This window comes from Colossoma macropomum, unplaced genomic scaffold (assembly GCF_904425465.1).
Source record: "Colossoma macropomum unplaced genomic scaffold, Colossoma_macropomum, whole genome shotgun sequence".
NCBI classification, from domain to species: Eukaryota; Metazoa; Chordata; class Actinopteri; order Characiformes; family Serrasalmidae; genus Colossoma; species Colossoma macropomum.
This window is the reverse complement of record NW_023494808.1, coordinates 11111143-11130795: the sequence shown is the minus strand read 5'-3', so window position 1 is coordinate 11130795 and position 19653 is coordinate 11111143. Positions and strand designations below refer to the sequence as shown.

Sequence of the window (19653 nt, the reverse complement as noted above, 5' to 3'; positions counted from 1 at the left end):
TGTCCAGTTTGTTTACAATTTACACTTATTTCTTCCAGAACAGTAGAATTTACATGACTAAAAAACCAAAAAAAAAAAACCACCGGTGAGGGATTCTCCTGTCGTATGTGACCATACAAAATCAATTAAAACTTTACACCATAATTTATAAAATATATATTTCCTCTTCAGTATAAAGATTACACTCTCAGCATATGCAAAAAACTTTCCGTTCAGCAGTAGATCAGTTTAAGACTCTCACAGCTGCCTTCATTTTTGTGGTTGTACTTTCTTTTCAGGGCAGAATGATCCGACAGCCGTTGAGTTAACGGCCAGTGGAAAGGAAGAACTCGGCCGATCTGGGGTTCTTCAGAATTTTACAGGAATCAAATCCATTTTTGTGAGGGTTAGTATAACACAGTCGTATGCAAAAGTTTCAACACCCCTGGTCAGTTATGTTTTGCTGATTTTCTAAATGAAAATAAGTTTATCATTTACGGGGAACCAAATTGAATATAAAATTTTTCTGCAAATAATAGTTCATAATTTCTATTTACTTAACAAAAAAAACAAAACAAAATGTACTGTGCTATAACTTTTGCACAGGCCACATTTTATTTCCAATATTCAAAATTCAGAAACGTACTCACTTTAGTAAATTATTCAAGCATAAAATTTGACCAAACTTTTGCACACGATTGTAGCTTGATTTTGGGTTAAATGATTCTCACTAATGTTAAATCTAAGAAATGGTTTCACACAAAGATTATAAGGCTAAATCAAATGGTCAGATTACTTTGTCATGCGTGGTTTACAAAGTCATAATTGCTAAAACGTAACACCGTAAATAGATTAACAGAGCACCATTTACAAGAATATAGGCCTTTGATATTAACTGTCAAATTAACACAGCTAATATCTTGTAATGCAAAACCTAGAATACAACAATTTTGCTGTCTACAGTACCTCCGAAATGACAGCCACCGTCTGGCAAGAACATTTATTTTTTCCAGATAAGACGCTACATGAGCTTAAGAACATGGTTCATTCTGTGGTGCTGAATACATTTTATATTACTGGGGGTTGATGCTTTGGAATAACTGTTTCTTTGCAAGTTTTTCAAAGACAAGAAGGCAACAAAGAGTATTTAGGGAAACCCAGCCCACATCTGAACACCGTATCTAGCGCCAGAGAAGTCAGTCAAGGCAACTTCTGACCTGGAGCAAATGCAGCAAATGTCATAATAAGAGTGCTGATCTAGGATCAGTTTTGGCCTCACACATCCGACTGAACCAGCATGTTCTGCCCACAGACGTGTTCTAGCTGTAGCAACTGTTGTCATTATGTTGGACAAGCTTTACAGAACATTAGCGAACATAGTAGAGACACACCGACACGGGAATTCTGGGTCGATGTCGATATCTGATATTTTTCTGTACATATTCGTCAATGTCAGTTGTCATTTGTCACAAAATGTAAATATTCAGTCTAAATTCATGTTATCGTTATGGAGAAATGCAGTAATTTCTATAGGAATTACAAATGCAGTAAAATGAAAAGTAAATTATTTTCCACAATAGATTAAATGTGTCATCAAATATTGGTTTGAATTATTTCTCAACTCTAATCATCCAATGCAGGTCTTTCTTTTATATCTGCCAATATTAGGGCTGAATATTTAATCATATTTTTTATCACAATCGCAGTTTGGAGAAGTGCAATTTTTAAGCGCAGCAGTTTTAATTATAAACTCTATTATTCAGCATTAAGTTTTAAGGGGGGGAATTTAATCTAACAACATGGAGCTAAAATGGATTTGTTGGTCTTCATGGAGCTTAATTTATAGTAAATAATCACATTTAATTCACCTGGCCCACTTTGTTTAGCCCTAGCCGATATTATTCTGAAACAACTGGATATCCCTAAATAATAGTATAACATTTTCTGCTCCATTAGCTTGAATGGGATGTTTGCTGACATTCTGTAAAGCTTTTCCCACCTAGCAACAGTTGCTAAGAATAGTTCATCACACTTTCTGTAAGACATCTGATACATATGACCCAAGATTTCAACGCCAGACGTCGTCTACCACAGATACTGCGTTTTCTTCATATCTGACCAGCAGTGCAGAGTTGACTGGCTGTTTGACCCGTGCGGCTGTCATCAGTTAGCTTATCCAGGTGCGTCATCAACCAGCCTGCTCTCAAACACCCTATCGTCTTAGATAAGATCAAAGCCATCTCAGATACGAGGATAAATAAAAGACATTTTTAATTTTTCTCACTGAAATATAGTACACCAAGGTCACTGGTGCGCACCTATGGCTTCCCAGCAGGCAGTACAACCCTCCACGTCACCACTCTGGAGCCTTGGTCAGATATAGTACTGATGAGCTGCCAGGTTGTCCATGAACGGCCGCACCAGGTTGTCCGTGGAGAAGTAGAAGACCAGTCCGAATGTTATGGAGATCGGCAGAGCCGGCAAAGCTTTTTTAAAGATGGCCAGTAACAGCAGAGTGAGGCAGAGACCCTACAAAGACAAAAAGGAGTGCGGTGTAAGCAGAACTGTCTCAAGAGCCTTAAAGAAATCTTCATTAATAATGCTGATGTGGCTACCTATGAATAAAACTATGATGCATTACGCTAAGTGACCCCGATTAAGCTTTCATCCCAGATAGCAAGTGGACAGCGGGCCACTGTTGGCCCACTAAACGAAAAGCCACTTTTCATCGTTATCCTTTGCCAATTAGTTAAATCATTTTAACTGTAATGTAATAAATATAGTCGGTTATACAGCTGTAACCAATCCAGCACAACATATTCAACCAAATTGTTTTATATAAGGCCTAGTCATTCATTTTTTTCTGTCTAATTTTTATAATTGTCAGTTTATTTTCCAAAATAAAAGCCTGTGTGCATTTAAATTCTGCCTGAGGAGATTAAAAGCTAGCCATACCTTGTAATAATCTGGGTGGTCCGAGTGTGGACCAGTACTGGCGTAGTCAGCAGGGTGCTAAGCCACGGACCGATACATGCTTGCTATCTGCAGTTCCTTTAGAGGCCCATCATTTTATTAAGAAAACTTAAATCTATGTTGCTAAATATGAATTAAAATATGGTCTATTATGCTAACTGGCTCCTACTAGCTTCTGTTTACTCTCAGCAATGTTAGCAGTTCTGAGTCAACCATTTATCTGAGCATTCCACTTTATCTTCCTCTAATATTAAAACTAGCATATTTCACTCTAGAGATAACAGGCATTAAACGCCTGCTTTATCTTCAAGGCTTGATTTCAAGTTCTGCAAACAAAGTATACACAGAGATGGAATCAACACTGCAACTCCAAATATGTGGTTATTATATGCAGCTATCAGCTAATGCCTTTTAGGGAAGAAGTGCTTTCATGGAAATATTACCACAAAATATTTAACCTAACAACTACAACACTTAGTTACAGCACAAGGAGTAAAGGAGTACACCTTAAAATAGGGGTTATGGAATAGGAAGCTAAATTTTGGCTAAACTCAGGGTTAACCAGGAGTCTATTATTACATGTAGTCTGTCATTTTCCAGTGAATTATAAAGGGCTTGATGCCGTAGCCATCCGGGGTCGGAGGTCCAAGAGAGCATAACTTTCCTCTCTCTCTCTGACTGGGTAGGATGGTCCCCGCTCTCTCCCCATCACTCAGCGTGATGCTAACAGAATCTGTAGTTAGTGCTCTCCTCCAAGCGTGTTGTGGTCTCCATGAACAGCATAAAAGATGTGGTGATACTTCACATATTTTAAAGGGGGGGCGTGCTCACCCTCACAGCTTGGTAGCATTGTGTGATGGGGGAAATACCCCCTAGAGGGTAGCTAGAGGGTGGGAATCTGCCATGACTAAATTGTAATTAAAATAAACATTTGTCATAAACTCAAATCTGTTTAAAGTGTAAAAACTCTCTTTGGGTGTCTTAAAGTGATGGTTTGGCAAAATATCACATTGTCACAATATCCTCTTTAAATGTAGCCAAGACAATTAATGGAACCTTGAAATAATGGAAGTCGGTCTTCACAGATCGCAGTAAGGCCAAATCCCATTTCTTTTTTTTTACTCCTACCCCTTGTTTTTCAAGTGTCACTTTGCCCCTTGGAACTGAGTTAGAAGGAGTAGTGATTAAAATCTTCCCCTACAAAATAGGACCCTCAAATAAAAAAGAGCAGTACCTCACAGCTGTGCTCTGGCAGTGATAACGTTAGTGGTAAAGTTCAGCGACGTTGCTGCTGGTCTTTCGTTAAATTTAGGGCATCATAACAGGCCTTCAAGGGGGGGAGTGGGTGCGACAGTTATTATCGCCAATCCCTAAATCTTCAGTGATGTGAAGCTGAAGTCAGCTATTGGCTAACTTGTTCGGATTTTTCCGTTCCACCTTAAATGATGCAGCAGTTACATTCTGGCGCCTCAGGCCTCAGAACTGCTGCACCATTTAAGGTGGAATGGGAAATTTAGCAAGCTAGCTACCGAGACATTAGCATACTACTAGTGATTTTTTATGTTTGTTATGAAGAAAACGACCATAATACACTGAAACGACATTAAACTAAGACAATACAGTGGTTATCGAATTTTTAATGGAAAAAATATTCGCATTTGTGTGTTTCCTTGATCATTTATGCAGCTAACTCTCTGTTTGGAGTGTCTCTGAAAAACCTCAGTGTGGAGGGCCATGTAGACCTAACACTTCACCCTACCCTAGACGTGAATGCGCCAAATGGAGGGGTAAGGGCTAAGTAGTAGGAGCAAAGGGGGAAATGGGACTGGGCCTAAGTCATACAGTGTCATACACTGTAGAACAGCGTGAATGGAGACTTCTCCCACACAGGTATGACAGAACAGCTTGAACATCTGAGCTGGTAGATCACTCACAATGAGGATGGCTACGAAGCAGGCCAGCGTAGTGTTCCAGTCTCCTCCTGTGGCTGCGGCCTTCCCCACTAGAACACTGTAGAAGATGAAGTCTCCCAGCCCCAGCTTCACTCCCCCTACACAGAGACAGTCAGTTAGTCAGCTGCTTGTGTAACTAATGCTAGACACTCTGTGACTAATGCCTCCCACTATTAAAAAACTAACACTGTCACAAGAACACCTCCTAAACAGCAACTCTGCCAGACAAAATAGCAGAGCTTTCTATTGCTTTTGGACAAATAGCACAAAATGTAACAGGTTTTAGGTGTTCAGTGTTTATTTTGGGCAGTTGACATAAAAACACAGATCAAAAACTGATGAGTGCTGGTTGTGAATCTTTTATTATTGTTTTCTCATTACCAAGAACTTGAATAATTGTAGTATTAAAGTAAATGTGCATTAAAATGTGCAGAAGTGTGTTCTCTGTATAAAATCTTTCTCTTATAAAATCTATAAGACATGTAATTCGACCAGGGGCGTCCAACATTTTTGCAAACAACTGTATATAGTTTGTGGATTATATTTCCATCTTCACCAATTTGAGTCAAAAAGCAGTCAACTTTATTTCTACAGCTTGATCAGCACTGATTCTAGATCAGCACTCTTTTCTGAAAACAGTGTGAAGTTGACAGATTTGTTGTGCTGTCAGGTTTACTGCGATGGAAACCACTTACTGTCTTCCTCCAGCTCCTCTTCCACTGAGTGACTTCTGTTCTGCCCACGGACTGTCGGTCTCTGAGGCTCCGCCTCTTCCCCTTCCACAGCTCTGTCTTCATTATGATGTGCTTCTTCATCTGAGGCAAAAGAAATACTTTAAATACCCAGACAGGCCAAAACACACACTCTAAATAAGTAAAGGATAACAAATGGTTCTTAGCTTTGAGGTATGGTTCTAGGGAAAAGCCTTTAATTGGCCTCACGCTATACACGCCCATATTAATCAGTTTTAACTCTTAGAAGTCCCTTAAATTAGTGTTGTGAACCCACATGCATCTCCACTTCTTCATATAGCCTCTCACCACATGATCAGAAAGCCAGAAACAGTCAAGACAGAAAGTCTTATGTCTTTTTATATCATCTACATACATTTATTAAAGCAATAAAAAGGACAATACAGACATTTGTATTGTGTTAAACAGAAATCGCTTTCGTCTCACAGCACACAAGCGTCCGGTGTGAAATGGGCTTAAGTCGCTCTGAATAAAAGTATCTGCCAAAAGCTGTAAATGTAATCAAGAGCCACATTTCACAGTTCCATTATAATTAAGGCTTTTCTCTTCTTGTTATGACTAGAGATATTCTCAGACAGTCATGGTGCCATAATGACTGGAATATCGATAACGGAGTTTGACACACTGACCTGTACTCCGGTCAGCGTTATCAGTGGCTTGAGATGGACTGGCCATCCCTACCATCCAGACCATTGCAGCTGAGAGAGAGAGAGAGAGAGAGAGAGAGAGAGAGAGAGATGTTAACTTTACAGTAAACAACAACTAGTGTATAGTAACTGCATAAACCAAGTTATTATTATTATTATTATTATTATTATTAAGCAATATTATAATAGAGATAATACAATGTTTCACAAAAACAATAAAGAATAAGTACTTGAGGTTTGTAAATGAAAAAGAAGACAATAAATACATTAAGCTTAATTATATCCAGTGTTCCCTAAAAAGGATAGAGTCTTTCTGACTTGAATATTTTTACACTTCCAGAGATCCAGAGTGCTCAAACAGATACTTACTTTACTTAAGTTTACTTAATAAAATGAACTTTAAGTATACTTTTTTGTAAGGGTGATCTGGTTGAGCTGAACCTGAATGGGTTGTAATGGACGTGAACCCATCGTTACCCGTCAGGATGAGTGCGTGGACTGTAATGTAACTCACAGGAGTAGATGAGTGCAGGGAAGATGGGCTCGTTCCTTTCCTGCGCCGTTTCCACCAGCATCCTCAGCGGACCCTTGGGGCACAGCACGGCTATCAAATCTGCAGGAAAGATCACAGCGGACACTTTTAGATGAAGACTAGTTCTTGACTTAAAAAATGATTTTGAACTGAGAATCAGTGACAGTCAGTGAAATGAAGAGCTTATTTTCTGCATGAAGGTTAATCTGAAGTAAAATTAGCACTGGAAGCCATGGGGCCATTTTTCAGAGTGTGATTAAGACATTTCGGGCTGGTTCCCTGAACATGGATTAAGCTCTATCTTGGACCTGACCGCAGTGCCAGTAGTGCATCACCATTGGAAATTCCTCTTAGTCCGTGTGTGGGCTTGGAAACTGGTTGTGGATTTCTGCTCATCCAGTGTTTCTTTTGAAATCAAAGGTAATAACAACATTTTGTCCACTTTTGCTGCAGTAACAGCCTCTACTCATCTGGGAAGGCTTTACACTAAATGTTGGAACATTGCTGTGAGGATTTGATTGCAAGCTACCACATCAGCATTAGTGAGATTAAACGATTAAAAGTATTAAAAAAAACGATTAAAAGTTATTGCTCTACTGCTTCACAGCCCAAGGCTGGGGGTCTTTAAACCCCTCTAGCAGAGCTTGAAATATCTGTCCGAACCTGATGGGACTCGACTGCTCATGTTGGGCTCAGTCGGGTTCAGGCCGGCTAACGTTCGGGATGTTGTCCGAAAGTACTATTACTTGACGAATAAGTTAAAGTGGAATTTAAATGTAAATTCGGACAGCTGATTATTTTATCTTTTTTATTTATTTTTATTTTATTCATCCATGATCTAATGATGGCTGTTACTGTTGCTCTGCTGTAATTTAACTGGCACTCTGGCCGATGATGGGCTGGTTCTGGTCAGTTTCAAGCAGAATTTTGTTGGGTTCAGACTTAGAAAGAAGATTCTTGGGCTGTATTTGGGTTTGGACCAAAATTTCAGGCCCAATAAAAGCTCCAACATGTTTTGGCTTTGGACACGGTTACCTTAAATGCATGTTTTTTGGGCATGCTGACCTTAGGGTTCATGTGCTCCACAGCGTCCCACTCTATTGGTCAATGCTTTTCTATAGAGATTATACAAGCTGCGTGCATATGCACCACTAAATTCCTGCATCAGCACCTTAAAGTAGCTGAATTCCCTCATTAGAAGGGGTGTCTTTATATAATGTAATACACTGGATTTCTGATTGAGAAGAACTGTTAACAGCTAATAGAGTCTCAGACTGGGAAGATGACATTTCATCCCCTACAGGATGTGCTAAATATGTACGACTAAACAAACTCGCTATTAATGAAAAACAAGTGCAAATGCTGAAAAGAGGAAGCCAACAAATGAAAAAGAAACCAAGAACTAGAAGCACATATACACCACAATCGCAAACTGGCTACCTTCTGAGAACGAAGTGTCTAATGCCCAATTCAACAGTTCCAAAATGTCAACTGTACAGTACAACAAAAGATCTTAGTAACATCTGTTACTTGAAAGGTTTGCTTTGCAGCATTTCTATTGGTCCATTCATCATTAAATGTTCATATAACGATAATTTGATGGTTTACTGAGGACAAAAATTTAAATAATCAAAAGCGTTTATCCCAGGGCTGCCCAAAGTGTGCCCCAATTATAGAACATATATCATGATAAACACATTAAAATCTCCAAAAGCATCTCAAACTAGGCTACAAACATGGAGTTACATGTAGAAGCGATTAGTTTCTCGTGTGGTGCTGCATCTCTAAAATCAGCTCAAACTGAATTTTACAGAGATCCGAGCTGTGAGTAAAGGAGTTAAAAGTTTTAGGTCTTAAATGAAGCAGTGCAACTCTGTTCTCCTTTCATGTTTCCAAAGTGGAAAGCATCCAGTAAGATGCCACAGTTTACCCGTTCTCCCAACGCATTGAACTTGGTGAAATTCCATTAAAAAAGCGCTTCGCGTCTGGTGTGTATAGTTTTGAAGCACAAAAAAGAGACTGATACCGATATCCTTGTGCATCCCTACATTACATTTTGTTTCCCAAGACAAAAAAGTTGGCACCCCTGGTTTAACCAATGCTGAGACATATGTTCTCCAGCCTCACCGTAGACAGAGATGGCCCCTAGTATGACCCAGGCTGACCACTCTGGTAGGTATTTGATGAAGACGAGGGCCATCAGAGCGCTGATGACGATGAGGTAAGCCTGCTGAAGCTGTAGAGGACCCTTCCAGTGGATACAAATCATCCCCACCGCTCCAAAGTTCCAGATAATCATCGCCACCGTCGGATAATCCATCGCCACATTATACGTCTTAAACACCTCCCTGAAGACAGAGGGTTAGAAGCTGCAGTTACTGGCAGTGAAAACAACAAAAGCAAGGTGTAATTTTATATAAATGCTTTCTTACTCGTAACTTAGAAAAACTGTGTGGAAAGAGCAGCCTGTAACTTTCTATTAATAAGGTCATTTGTGTGTAAGTACAACCCCATTTCCAAAAAAGTTGGGATGTAAATGTAAATGAAAACAAAATGCAATGATGTGCAAATCATTTAAACCCTATATTTAATTGAAAATAATACAAAGACAACATATCAAATGTTGAAACTGAGATATGCCCATTTTGAATTTGATGCCAACAACACGTTCCTAAAAAGTTGGGACGGGGGCAACAAACGGCTGGTAAAGTTGTGTAATGCCAAAAAAAATAAAAAAAACACCTGGTGGTTAATCCCAACTTTTTTGGAAATGGGGTTGCAGAAGAAGAGATAGTTTATTATGATTTAAAGTCGAAGAGAGTTAAGAGTAGTCTTGTTAGGTGGAAATATTAACTCTACAGTTTCTAAAATGCTGAATAAAACATGCAGAAGCACTAAAAGGATAATTATCACATTTGCACTGTCTTATTTAGGCTCACTACTGAGTAATATAAATTGCATTTAAAATAGCTTTGTTCGTAGATTAAAGTAATTGTCTATAGGATGTTACTCTGGAGGATCATGGGGGAATATGCAATACATTTCATTTAAAAATAAAGGCTTTACAAAGACTTAAGTTCCCAGATGAAGTTTCTTTTAGCACAGCGATCCGCCTTTAAAATCTGTAAGAACTGTGAACAAATTCTTTGCGAATGTGGCTCAAGAGCATGAAAACGACATCACAGCATCGTAAATAAAACATAACACAATATATATTTTAATAACATTAAAGGTCAAAATCAGTACTGAATCCACTTTTTAGTTCCTATGAAGCTACAATAGAACTTCCTGTTATATTAGTTACACAAAAGAAGCAAACACTCCACAGCGTGTAACCAGAAGCTGCAATACCCGCCACTCTATTATTACAGTTTATTTCTCTATAAAGCCCACAGAGAAGGGCGTGACTCACCCCAGATACATGTAACTGAACCAGAACAGCAGCATTAGAGACGACAAGATCAGCCAGCCATGGATAAACTGGTAAAAGAATAAACAGTATGATTACAAACATTCCTGTCATATAAAAATATTAAACATATGACTCTGATATTCAACATCAAGGCATTAAATCTAGGGGAGCACAAATTACAGTGGCCAATATATTAATCACATATAGAGAAAATGAATTATCATCATCATCAATCCCAGGGCTGAACGATTTGGGGAAAATATCTAATTGTGATTTTTCTGATCAATATTGCAATTTAAATGGGGGATTCACTGATTTTACAACATCTCTACATAATTGATGTAAAGAAAGTCATTCAGTGTGGTTTGATGTGAAATTTGGATTAGGAACCAGGCGTCTGAAGAGTTTAAAGGCTTTCCCTCACAGAAAGTTATTACATGAAACGGTTACAAATACACTACCTGAGACTGTATTTTCATCGCAATACCTTTGTGATAAAATTGTGAACTAAAACAGTTTTAAAGGCATGTAACATGTTCGTGCTGTGGAGGTGCATGCAGGGTGATATAAGGCAAAATAGTACAGAAACAAAACGTTTTTTAGATTGATGGTTATTTTACCATCATCAACATTGTTTAACAAAAAAGTTAGAAGGCTAATAAATCTACCATAATGGGCAAATTTTATTTTATTCCTGTTGTTAAAGCCTGGTGCAGCTTGAATAAGCTTCTTTCACCTCCGAACAGATGGGTGGCATGCACACTCGTTTACCATCAGAAATAAATGTAACAGAGAGCATACCGGCTATCAGTCCAGACCATCAGGAAACTTACTTGGACTGCACCTGGACTTAAAACTGATTGTTGCCTCAAGTCAGATAAGAATAGAGTCTTGACCGCTGTGCTCGTCTCCAAAGAGTCTGGTATACAGAGTTTGCAGCTGCATGCTGCTAGTGATAAGCTAGAACTTAGACTGATAAACAAATGTTTCTCCATCTTCCCCCCTTTTCCCTTTCCTAAATCTTTCCCCTCTTGACATCGGACAGCCGGGATGCTACAAAAGCTTACACCGTTTTATTTTTGTTGCTGTTGTCACTGCATCAGTGAACCACGCAGCACACGAAACCTAGATTTTACCTGTCAGGATGCTTTATTAACTAACAGTGTACAAACGGTGGCTCTACAAGTGCTGCTGTCGGTTGTGTGACGTCAACTAAATACCAGAGAACATTCTAGAACAATGTGAATGGGGGGAGACATTCTAGAACAGCGTGAATGGTGGGGGAGACACTCTAGAACAGAGAAAGGGGGTGGGCATTCTAGAACAGTGTGAGGGGTGAGGGAGACATTGTAGAACAGCGTGAATGGGGGGAGACATTCTAGAACAGTGTGAATTGTGGGAGACATTCTAGAACAGCTTGAATGGGGGAGACATTCCAGAACAGTGTGAATGTGGGGGGACATTCTAGAACAATGTAAATGAGCAGAGGCATTCTAGAACAGCATGAGCAGTGGAGAACATTCTAGAACAGCGTGGACTGGGAGGAAATTCTAGAACAGTGTGAACAGGGGAGAACGTTCTAGAACAATGTGAACATGGGGGAGACATTCTAGAACAACATTAATGGGTGGAGACATTCTAGAACAGCGTGAGCAGGGGAAGAACATTCTAGAACAGTGTGAAATGTGGGAGGACATTCTAGAACAGCGTGAGCAGGGGGAGGACATTCTAGAACAATGTGAATGTGGGAGGACATTCTAGAACAGCGTGAGTAGGGGGGGGACATTCTAGAATCATGTGAATGTGGGAAGACACTCTAGAACAGTGTGAAAAGGGGAATAACATTCTAGAACAGTGTGAAAGGGGAATGACATTCTAGAACAGTGTGAACAGGGGGAGAACATTCTAGAACAGTGTGAACAGGGGGAGAACATTCTAGAATCAGCACCAACCAAACAAGACATCTGATCTGGACTGCGATTCTAGATGATTTCTATGAATAAATTATATCATGATCACATTTTATTCATATAAATCATGCGTGTTTCTCCAACCAACAAGAGCTTGTTGGATTCTCAAAGAAGATTTTTTACCTTATAGCAACGATACTTGTACAACACCACCAGAAATATGGTCATGACCACAATCACGCTGATCATGATAATGGTGTTGAGCACAGAGTTCAACAACCTCTGGCCCACAGAGTTGGTGTCCTCTGTGAATGGAGTGTAGATCCTAAAAAAAAGGACAAACAGTCATTTACGTGAATATCTGAGCCAAATGTGAGAATAAATAAAGAAGACTGCTGAAAAGTAGTGCTCGTTATGCTGCAAACCCCCCAAAACACAACCTAACCTTCTTAATAATGTAATGATTACGTTTTTGCAATATATCATAAATCAACAAACAAAAACAACAATATAATTAAGTTAAGAGGTGTTTCTTTAACTTACAGCTGCTGGCCGTTTTTCTCGGTGTAGAAGCTGACAGACTTGATGGTCGCCACGACAACCACCATACAGAGCGTGACCGGGACGAAGAGCATGATAACGTGTTTGGCACCATACTTCAGCGTCAGCTCCTCATCCTCACCGTCCGGGACGTGGCCAGGGTCTCGCCCCTCTGCCGCGGCAGTGCCCCCGTGGGTAACACTCCCCGCCTCAGAGTCTGAGTTAGCAGGCCGGCGCTGAGATAAGACGATGAAGATGATGAGGACGAGCACAAAATAGTGATGAAGATGAAGAGTACAGTTATGCATACTACACAGCTATGCATGTACACAGATGTACAATTAAGGGACTAGTTTAGCCAATTCACAATTTTCCCTTCAAGTCAGCCAAGACATGTTTGTATGTACACTGAATTGGCTAAATTATTTGGTAAAAAATGTTTTATTGTCTTTTGGCATACATATCGGTACATATGTTATCATAAAATCATAGAACATAACCATTCCAACTAGTCTTAGCCATCTTGAAGGGAATTTGTCTTCTGTAATTTTTTATAGATAGCAATAAGTCATTACATATAAATAAACTTACTGATTTGGTTTAAGAGTACTTAACAACTCAACACAGTTTGAGGCAAGTTTGTAATTCAGTCATGCAGTTAGCACAACGCTAACTGGTCTACATAAGCTTCTATTACTTTTAAGCTGCAGACCTCAATTCCAAGAAAGTTGGCACAGTATGTTAAAGAAAAACAGTGATCTATAAATCCACTTCGACCTATATTTAAAAAAAAAAAAACAGTACAAAGACAAGATATTTAATATTTTATCTTATCACATTCTCTTTTTTTGTACATATATGTTCATTCATAAGCTGACACCTGCAATACTTTCCAAAAAATATTAAACAGGGCTATTTAAAACTAAGAATACTGTGAAATGATCAAAAAACATCAATGCAATCATTCAAATCATAGATTTTAGTTATTTTACGATCTGCAGTGCATAATATCATTAAGACTCAGGGAATCCAGAAGATTCTCTGTACATAACACACAATAGCGAAAACCACTCCTGAATGCACATGACCTTCGACCCCTCAGACACTGTACTAAAAGTTATGGGCTCGGGAATACTTTGACAAACTGCTGTCAATAAACACTGCCCGTCGCTGTATCAACAAACGCAAGTTGAGACTGTACTACGCACAGTGGAAGTCATATCAACAACTTCCAGAAACGCTGCCGACTTCTCTGGGCTCAAGCTCATCTGTAATGGACTGATGCACAGTGGAAACATGTACTGTAGTCTAACAAGTCAACTTTCAGACTGTTTCTGGAAATAACGGACATTGTGTTCTCCCAGTCAGACAAGAAGAAGACCATCCAGACTGTTACCAGTACAAAGTTTAAAAGCCACGGTCTGTCATGGTAAGGGGTGGTATTAGTGGCACACACTTAATGCTTACTGAAAATATGTGGCACACTATGAAGCGCAAATAAGACAATGAAGGCTTTTATACTGTTACGCAGCTAAAGACTTTTATAACAGAAGAATAGAAAAAAAAAATCTGCTTTCAAATTGGACCAATTGGTGTCTTAGGTCCCCAAACGATTATTAAGTGCTGTTAAGTCCTTAAGTCCTTTTTTCCTGCTGCTGTTAGGCTGTACAACCAGCACTGCTCCCAGTAGAACCCTCCTCCACCCCCATTAGACCTCACACACCTACAGAACATAGACTGTGGAATTCGTCACCAATACCTGTGTGCAATATAATCAATATTATGTGCAATATTTTTAAAATATCTCTTTAGTGTAAAGATCTTTTGCGTTTCTATTTATAACGTTTATATTGTTAACTCCTCACTGTCCCATGTGTAACATAAATCAGTACCTCATGTGCAAAACTCTATGTGAAATTTGGGCAAAATAACCTTACGGTGTAAATATTAGCTTTTATTTATTTATAATCCTTTATATTGTTAATTTTTTTGAAGGACAGAATTTATATTTTTTATCTTATTTTTTAAAAACCTTGTTAAGTAGTTAACAAGGTTAATTACTTGCTTGTTAATTCTCTTCTTGTTACTTCTTATATTTTCTTGAATGCCTTGCTCTCCCTTTGCTGCTGTAACACAGAGTTTCCCCATAGTGGGACTAATAAAGGATTGTCTTATCTTATCTTAACCTATTCGACCCCTTTGACACCACCGATGGTTCCAAAAAGCACTTCGTCATATTCCTCATAACTTTCATATTTCATAAGCTACATTCAGAAGGTGGGGGTCGTATGAGAGCTGTAACTGTCTTCTTTCCAGTCAAATAGATGGGTGATGTAATTTTAAACCCTTATAATAAAAGAAGCTGAACTCACAATTTTTTTTTCTACTGAAAGTCGACCCATTTTTCCACAAATCTGGGCTATAAACTATAAACAGATGGCGTCTCTTCAGTGATCTGCTCTGTAAAAATTATTTTTATGAAAAAATTCAAACAGGGTCTGAGATTTTTGGCTTTCAGCAGTGAATTGTAAGCATATAGTAATATGTGTGATCATAAAACACATTTTCTGTTTTTGAGGGAAGGTTTTACAAAAAAATCTGGGGTAAGGGGGGAAATAATGTACACTCAATTTTTTTGCTCAACTACCCTTTTAGAATTATGCATATTGTGTATAGACATAACAGTACAGTGGCACATACTATGTACCAGCATTTAGTGCAAATGTGTATGCTGTATTTTGCACAGTGCATTCACAGATGTAACTACAGTACATACAGCGATGTACTATGCAGCTACACTGACATATACTATCTTAGTATCAGTATCAAGATATTTCTGGCATTATAAACACTGAAATACTGCATAAAGACAGGCTTCATATCTCAGAATGAACATGCTGATCTCATATTAGCCCCTCCTACTCTTTCAACTGTATGAGGATGTGAAAGCCAATTCATATGACCACAATCACAAGGGCAGAGCGAGCTGCCTCAAGTGCATAAGGCCTGTGGAGCCAGCTGCGGCTTCCAGAGGTGGAAACTATACAGCTCTACATCCACTTATTAGGCTACATAGTCAGTCATTGTTTAACAGTATGGGCAGCATAACATCTTCAAAATCACACTTCTCGACTTACTACTGCTCACTAATGTACTGACGAATCACTGAGACCAGTCACGTGCATAGAGCAGATTTCCATTAAAGATATTTTAATGGGAAAAAAAGTCTTAACATTTTGACAAGATTAACAAGATTAGCTGGTCTGAAAGTCGGACTTTAGCACACGAAAGGGCTGCTGATCCTTCAGATTTTCCAAAAAACTACAGTGGTAACATTTCTGACAGGACAAATTATGTAAATATGCAAAAGTGCATACATTTACAGTCACGTGACACAATTTTCATGATCTGTCTCTCCCACAATAAACCAAACGTTTTAGCCGGAAGCATTCTGGGAAACAGCTTCCAAGAAGCCTTTATCTCTGTACATCCTCATTTGCCTAAAGCACATTAGAAGGGCAGCTTTTTGCATCATGAGAGCAGCTGCTTCTGCACCACAGTCTGCTGGAAAATTCTGGTAACTGTGCTGGTCAGCTGAGACCAGAATTCCAACAACGGTTTTCTGTTGATTCTGTTCCTTTTTTGTCATTCTTGTCAGAAAGGAAACCAAACTAAAGAAAACGTCTACATAGTTTGTGATCCTTTTGTGTTCTGGACAGTGCAGTACTGTGGCTTTTGTATCAGACATTCACTGGATATCTGACTTTCTCTCCTTGTTTGCTCATGAAATAAACATCCAAACCTACATTTTCACACTCCTGAAGTACAGAGAAGAAACCACAACCAAATATATTTTAAATAATAATAATAATAAAAATAAATAAATAAATAACCTTTAAATCTCAGTGAACATAATGGTCCGGAATGAAGGAACGTACTGCTGTGTAATGAGCCGCTGTGCTATATGTCATTTTATACAACAGTTAGTTTCGGCCACGCAAGCTGACTGGTTGAGAGGCGTTCTAACTGTGCTGTTCTTTCACCATAACATCACGTTTTTTTCACGAACACTGTATCACTCCTCTGAGACGGTGTTGCTAAGCAACGACTTTGACAGCTGTTGGAGACGCTCAAGCCATTTGAACGTTTTTACTTCTTACTTTGCCACAAACAGAAAATGGACACTTTTAAGATCACATTTGACCGACAGCCAATTTGGTCAGACTCTGAAGATGAGACGACACTAAATTCCCAAACTGTCATCACCACTGAGCAGCTTTTCAGTCGGCAGCTGTGACAGAAGAACAGCTAAACGACCTGGAATCAGCCAGAAATGAACCCAATACCATTCGCCAAACAAAATGGGCTGTAAGATGCTTTACAGACTGGCTGGAACAAAACAACATTAATACTGATCTGGCAAAAAATGACAAGACTGAGCTAAACCTGATATTGCGGCAGTTTTATGGCCCAGTCCACGCTTCAGAAGGCGAGGTTTACAGCAGACTGTGCAGAGAGTGAGCGGAGTTCGTTACTCTGACGTAGCAACAAGCTGCTCGATAAGGAACTATAATTTGGCTGAAGGAACATTAAAACATATTAAATGCCACATTCACAGCCCAAATTTATTAATTTCTTACTTTATTTATTTAACTGTTGTATAAAAGCAATAGACCACTGGAGGTCATGAGTGGATGATCACGGCTGTGATGTTACTCTGCGATAACACACTGCCTCTCGTGTTCTATTGCTCAAATATTCAGTATTGTGTGTGTTGTAACATGCATGTGATGCGGTTGTACCTAGAACATTCTATTTTTGTCTACCCCTATATGGTCATGTCTGTCACACCTTTCACTAGTCATGTATGACCTGAGCCTAATCTGTGACTGTCCACTGTTCAGTGGACTGGCTAAATGTCTAGTACCTGCGCACAAGAAACATAAAACATACTGATGTCACGCCTTATATGATTCATGCCAACTCATGACTTCAGTGTGAGTGGGCGGGGCTAAACTGCTGTAGGCTAAACAGGCAGATTATTTTTATTATATTTTTATTGTCGATTAATCTGTTGATCGATTAATCGATTAACTCTTTGTTCTATAAAATGTCAGAAAATGGTGAAAAATGTCGATCAGTGTTTTCCAAAGCCCAAGATGACGTCGTCAAATGTCTTTTTTTAGCCACACCCCAAATATATTCAGGTTGATGTCACAGAGAAGTAAAGAAACCAGAAAATATTCAAATTTAAGAAGCAGGAATCAGAATTTTACTAACTTTTCTTAAATAATTACTCAAATCGATTAATCGATTACCAAAACAGTTGCTGATTCATTTAACAGTCGACAACTAATCGATTAATCGAATAATTGTTGCGGCTCTGATATGGACTGTATTAACTTTGTGCTTTATCTTTCCTGACGTCCTGAAACTTTAACAATGTTTCCACACTTCACCAAACTCTTTTATAGAAAGTCCATAAAACTGACTGTCTGCTGTTCAGTGTGGTGGCTACATGTCTGGTACCTGCGCGTAAACTTCAATTCCCCAGATATACGGCTGCTCCCTGGTTTTTGGTGGATTTGGATTCTTCAGGTATCATAGATCACCGACGTTGTAGTAATTAATGGGGGACCATCTAAACAGTGCAATTTCCATGTATTTAGCTAACAGAAGGCAAAATCATGTCAAACCACTTAGTAAAGACAGTGGCCCTTAAGACAACTACAAATCCCAGATTGTATAAGAATTTGCCTTCTTTTAGTTAAATACAAGGCAAATAGAACTTAGAAAGAAGTCATGTTATGCACATTATAGACGCTCCCTTAATCACTAAAGCATCTGTATCTGCGTTTCCCAACCATTATTTTCAGCAGACTTTAAGAAACAACTTTTTATTATCATATTTATTTGTAGTTTGTACTCAGGAGCAAAGAAATGAAGGTTTAATCATTTTGAGATGTTTATTTGATGAGAAATCGAGAAGAGAGTGTTGAACATCCAGCAAATCAGACTGCGCTGTCAAATAGGTGTGATGGTCAGGTGTGCACATACTTTCATCATATGTCCCAGTCTTAATTCACAAAAATCATGCCACAGCATTTTTTGGGGTTGCATGAGTTTTAAACCAATATAAGATTGTCAGCAGTAGAATTTGCAAACATTTCTTTCATACATTTTCAATGTACCAGATAAAAAATGCACCTAAAGTATATCGTGGTCTCCTGTCAAAGAATAAATTATGTACAGAGACACTTGTACATTCGCAAGCCAAAGTCGTGTGAGCTGTAGTTCCATAAAACCACTGAGGAAAGAGTAAAGACCCTTGTTCGTGTGCGTCAGCCACACACTCACCCGTTTTGGCTCTGTCGTGCTGTGCTGCGGGTCATTCTGCTTCGTGTACGAGGGCAGGGACGGACTTTCAGACTGCACTAGCGCCGTCCTCTCGTTACAAGCATCTTCTTCGCTGTCCGAGGTGTTCATGAATGGAGCGGGGTGGGGGGCAAATCACACACAGCTGCAAAGAAGGGGATTTTCTGTTGGACAAGGCAAAGATAATGCAAAGATAGTGAATATGCAAAATCAACGAAAAGGATTACACAACTTAATCAAGCACTTCATTAAACATATTGATATCATGCCATATATGATTTCATGCCACCTCATGACTTCAGTGTGAGTGGGTGGGGCTAAACTGCTATAGACTAAACAGGCAGATATATTTAGATGTGTTGATTTCCATGACATCACAAACACACTGAATTCAAAATGGGACGTTTTTGCCACTTATTTTCCATATATGCACTATATCAACTCAAGAGGATATATGGACTATATAATCCATATATGGACTGTAGTGACATTGGACTGTATCATTCCTGTCGTCCTGAAACTTCAGTAATTGTATTATATATTTATTCAGTATTGTCAGTACATGTCGTTACCTGCGCCTC

General features: G+C 38.9%; 1 protein-coding gene across 3 annotated transcripts in view; it reads right to left on the bottom strand.

The window, feature by feature from the left end:
- Positions 1-11: 11 nt before the first annotated feature.
- Positions 12-19653, bottom strand: part of psen2 (presenilin 2) — a 24458-nt gene continuing 4816 nt past the window's right edge. The window contains exons 2-12 of one of the 3 annotated variants that reach the window (XR_005005970.1): positions 19055-19236; positions 12701-12933; positions 12341-12482; positions 10248-10315; positions 8963-9183; positions 6818-6916; positions 6286-6354; positions 5600-5719; positions 4887-5002; positions 2298-2508; positions 12-2198 (exon numbers count right to left, since the gene is read on the bottom strand). Coding sequence is in view for 2 of the 3 variants with exons in the window: in XM_036557176.1 (XP_036413069.1) it covers positions 2353-2508; positions 4887-5002; positions 5600-5719; positions 6286-6354; positions 6818-6916; positions 8963-9183; positions 10248-10315; positions 12341-12482; positions 12701-12933; positions 19055-19183 (1353 nt within the window). In the remaining variant the exon portion in view is untranslated. Of the gene's footprint in view, positions 2509-4886; positions 5003-5599; positions 5720-6285; positions 6355-6817; positions 6917-8962; positions 9184-10247; positions 10316-12340; positions 12483-12700; positions 12934-19054; positions 19237-19653 lie in introns of all 3 variants that reach the window. The other 2 variants (XM_036557176.1, XM_036557178.1) reach the window with 2 other exon arrangements.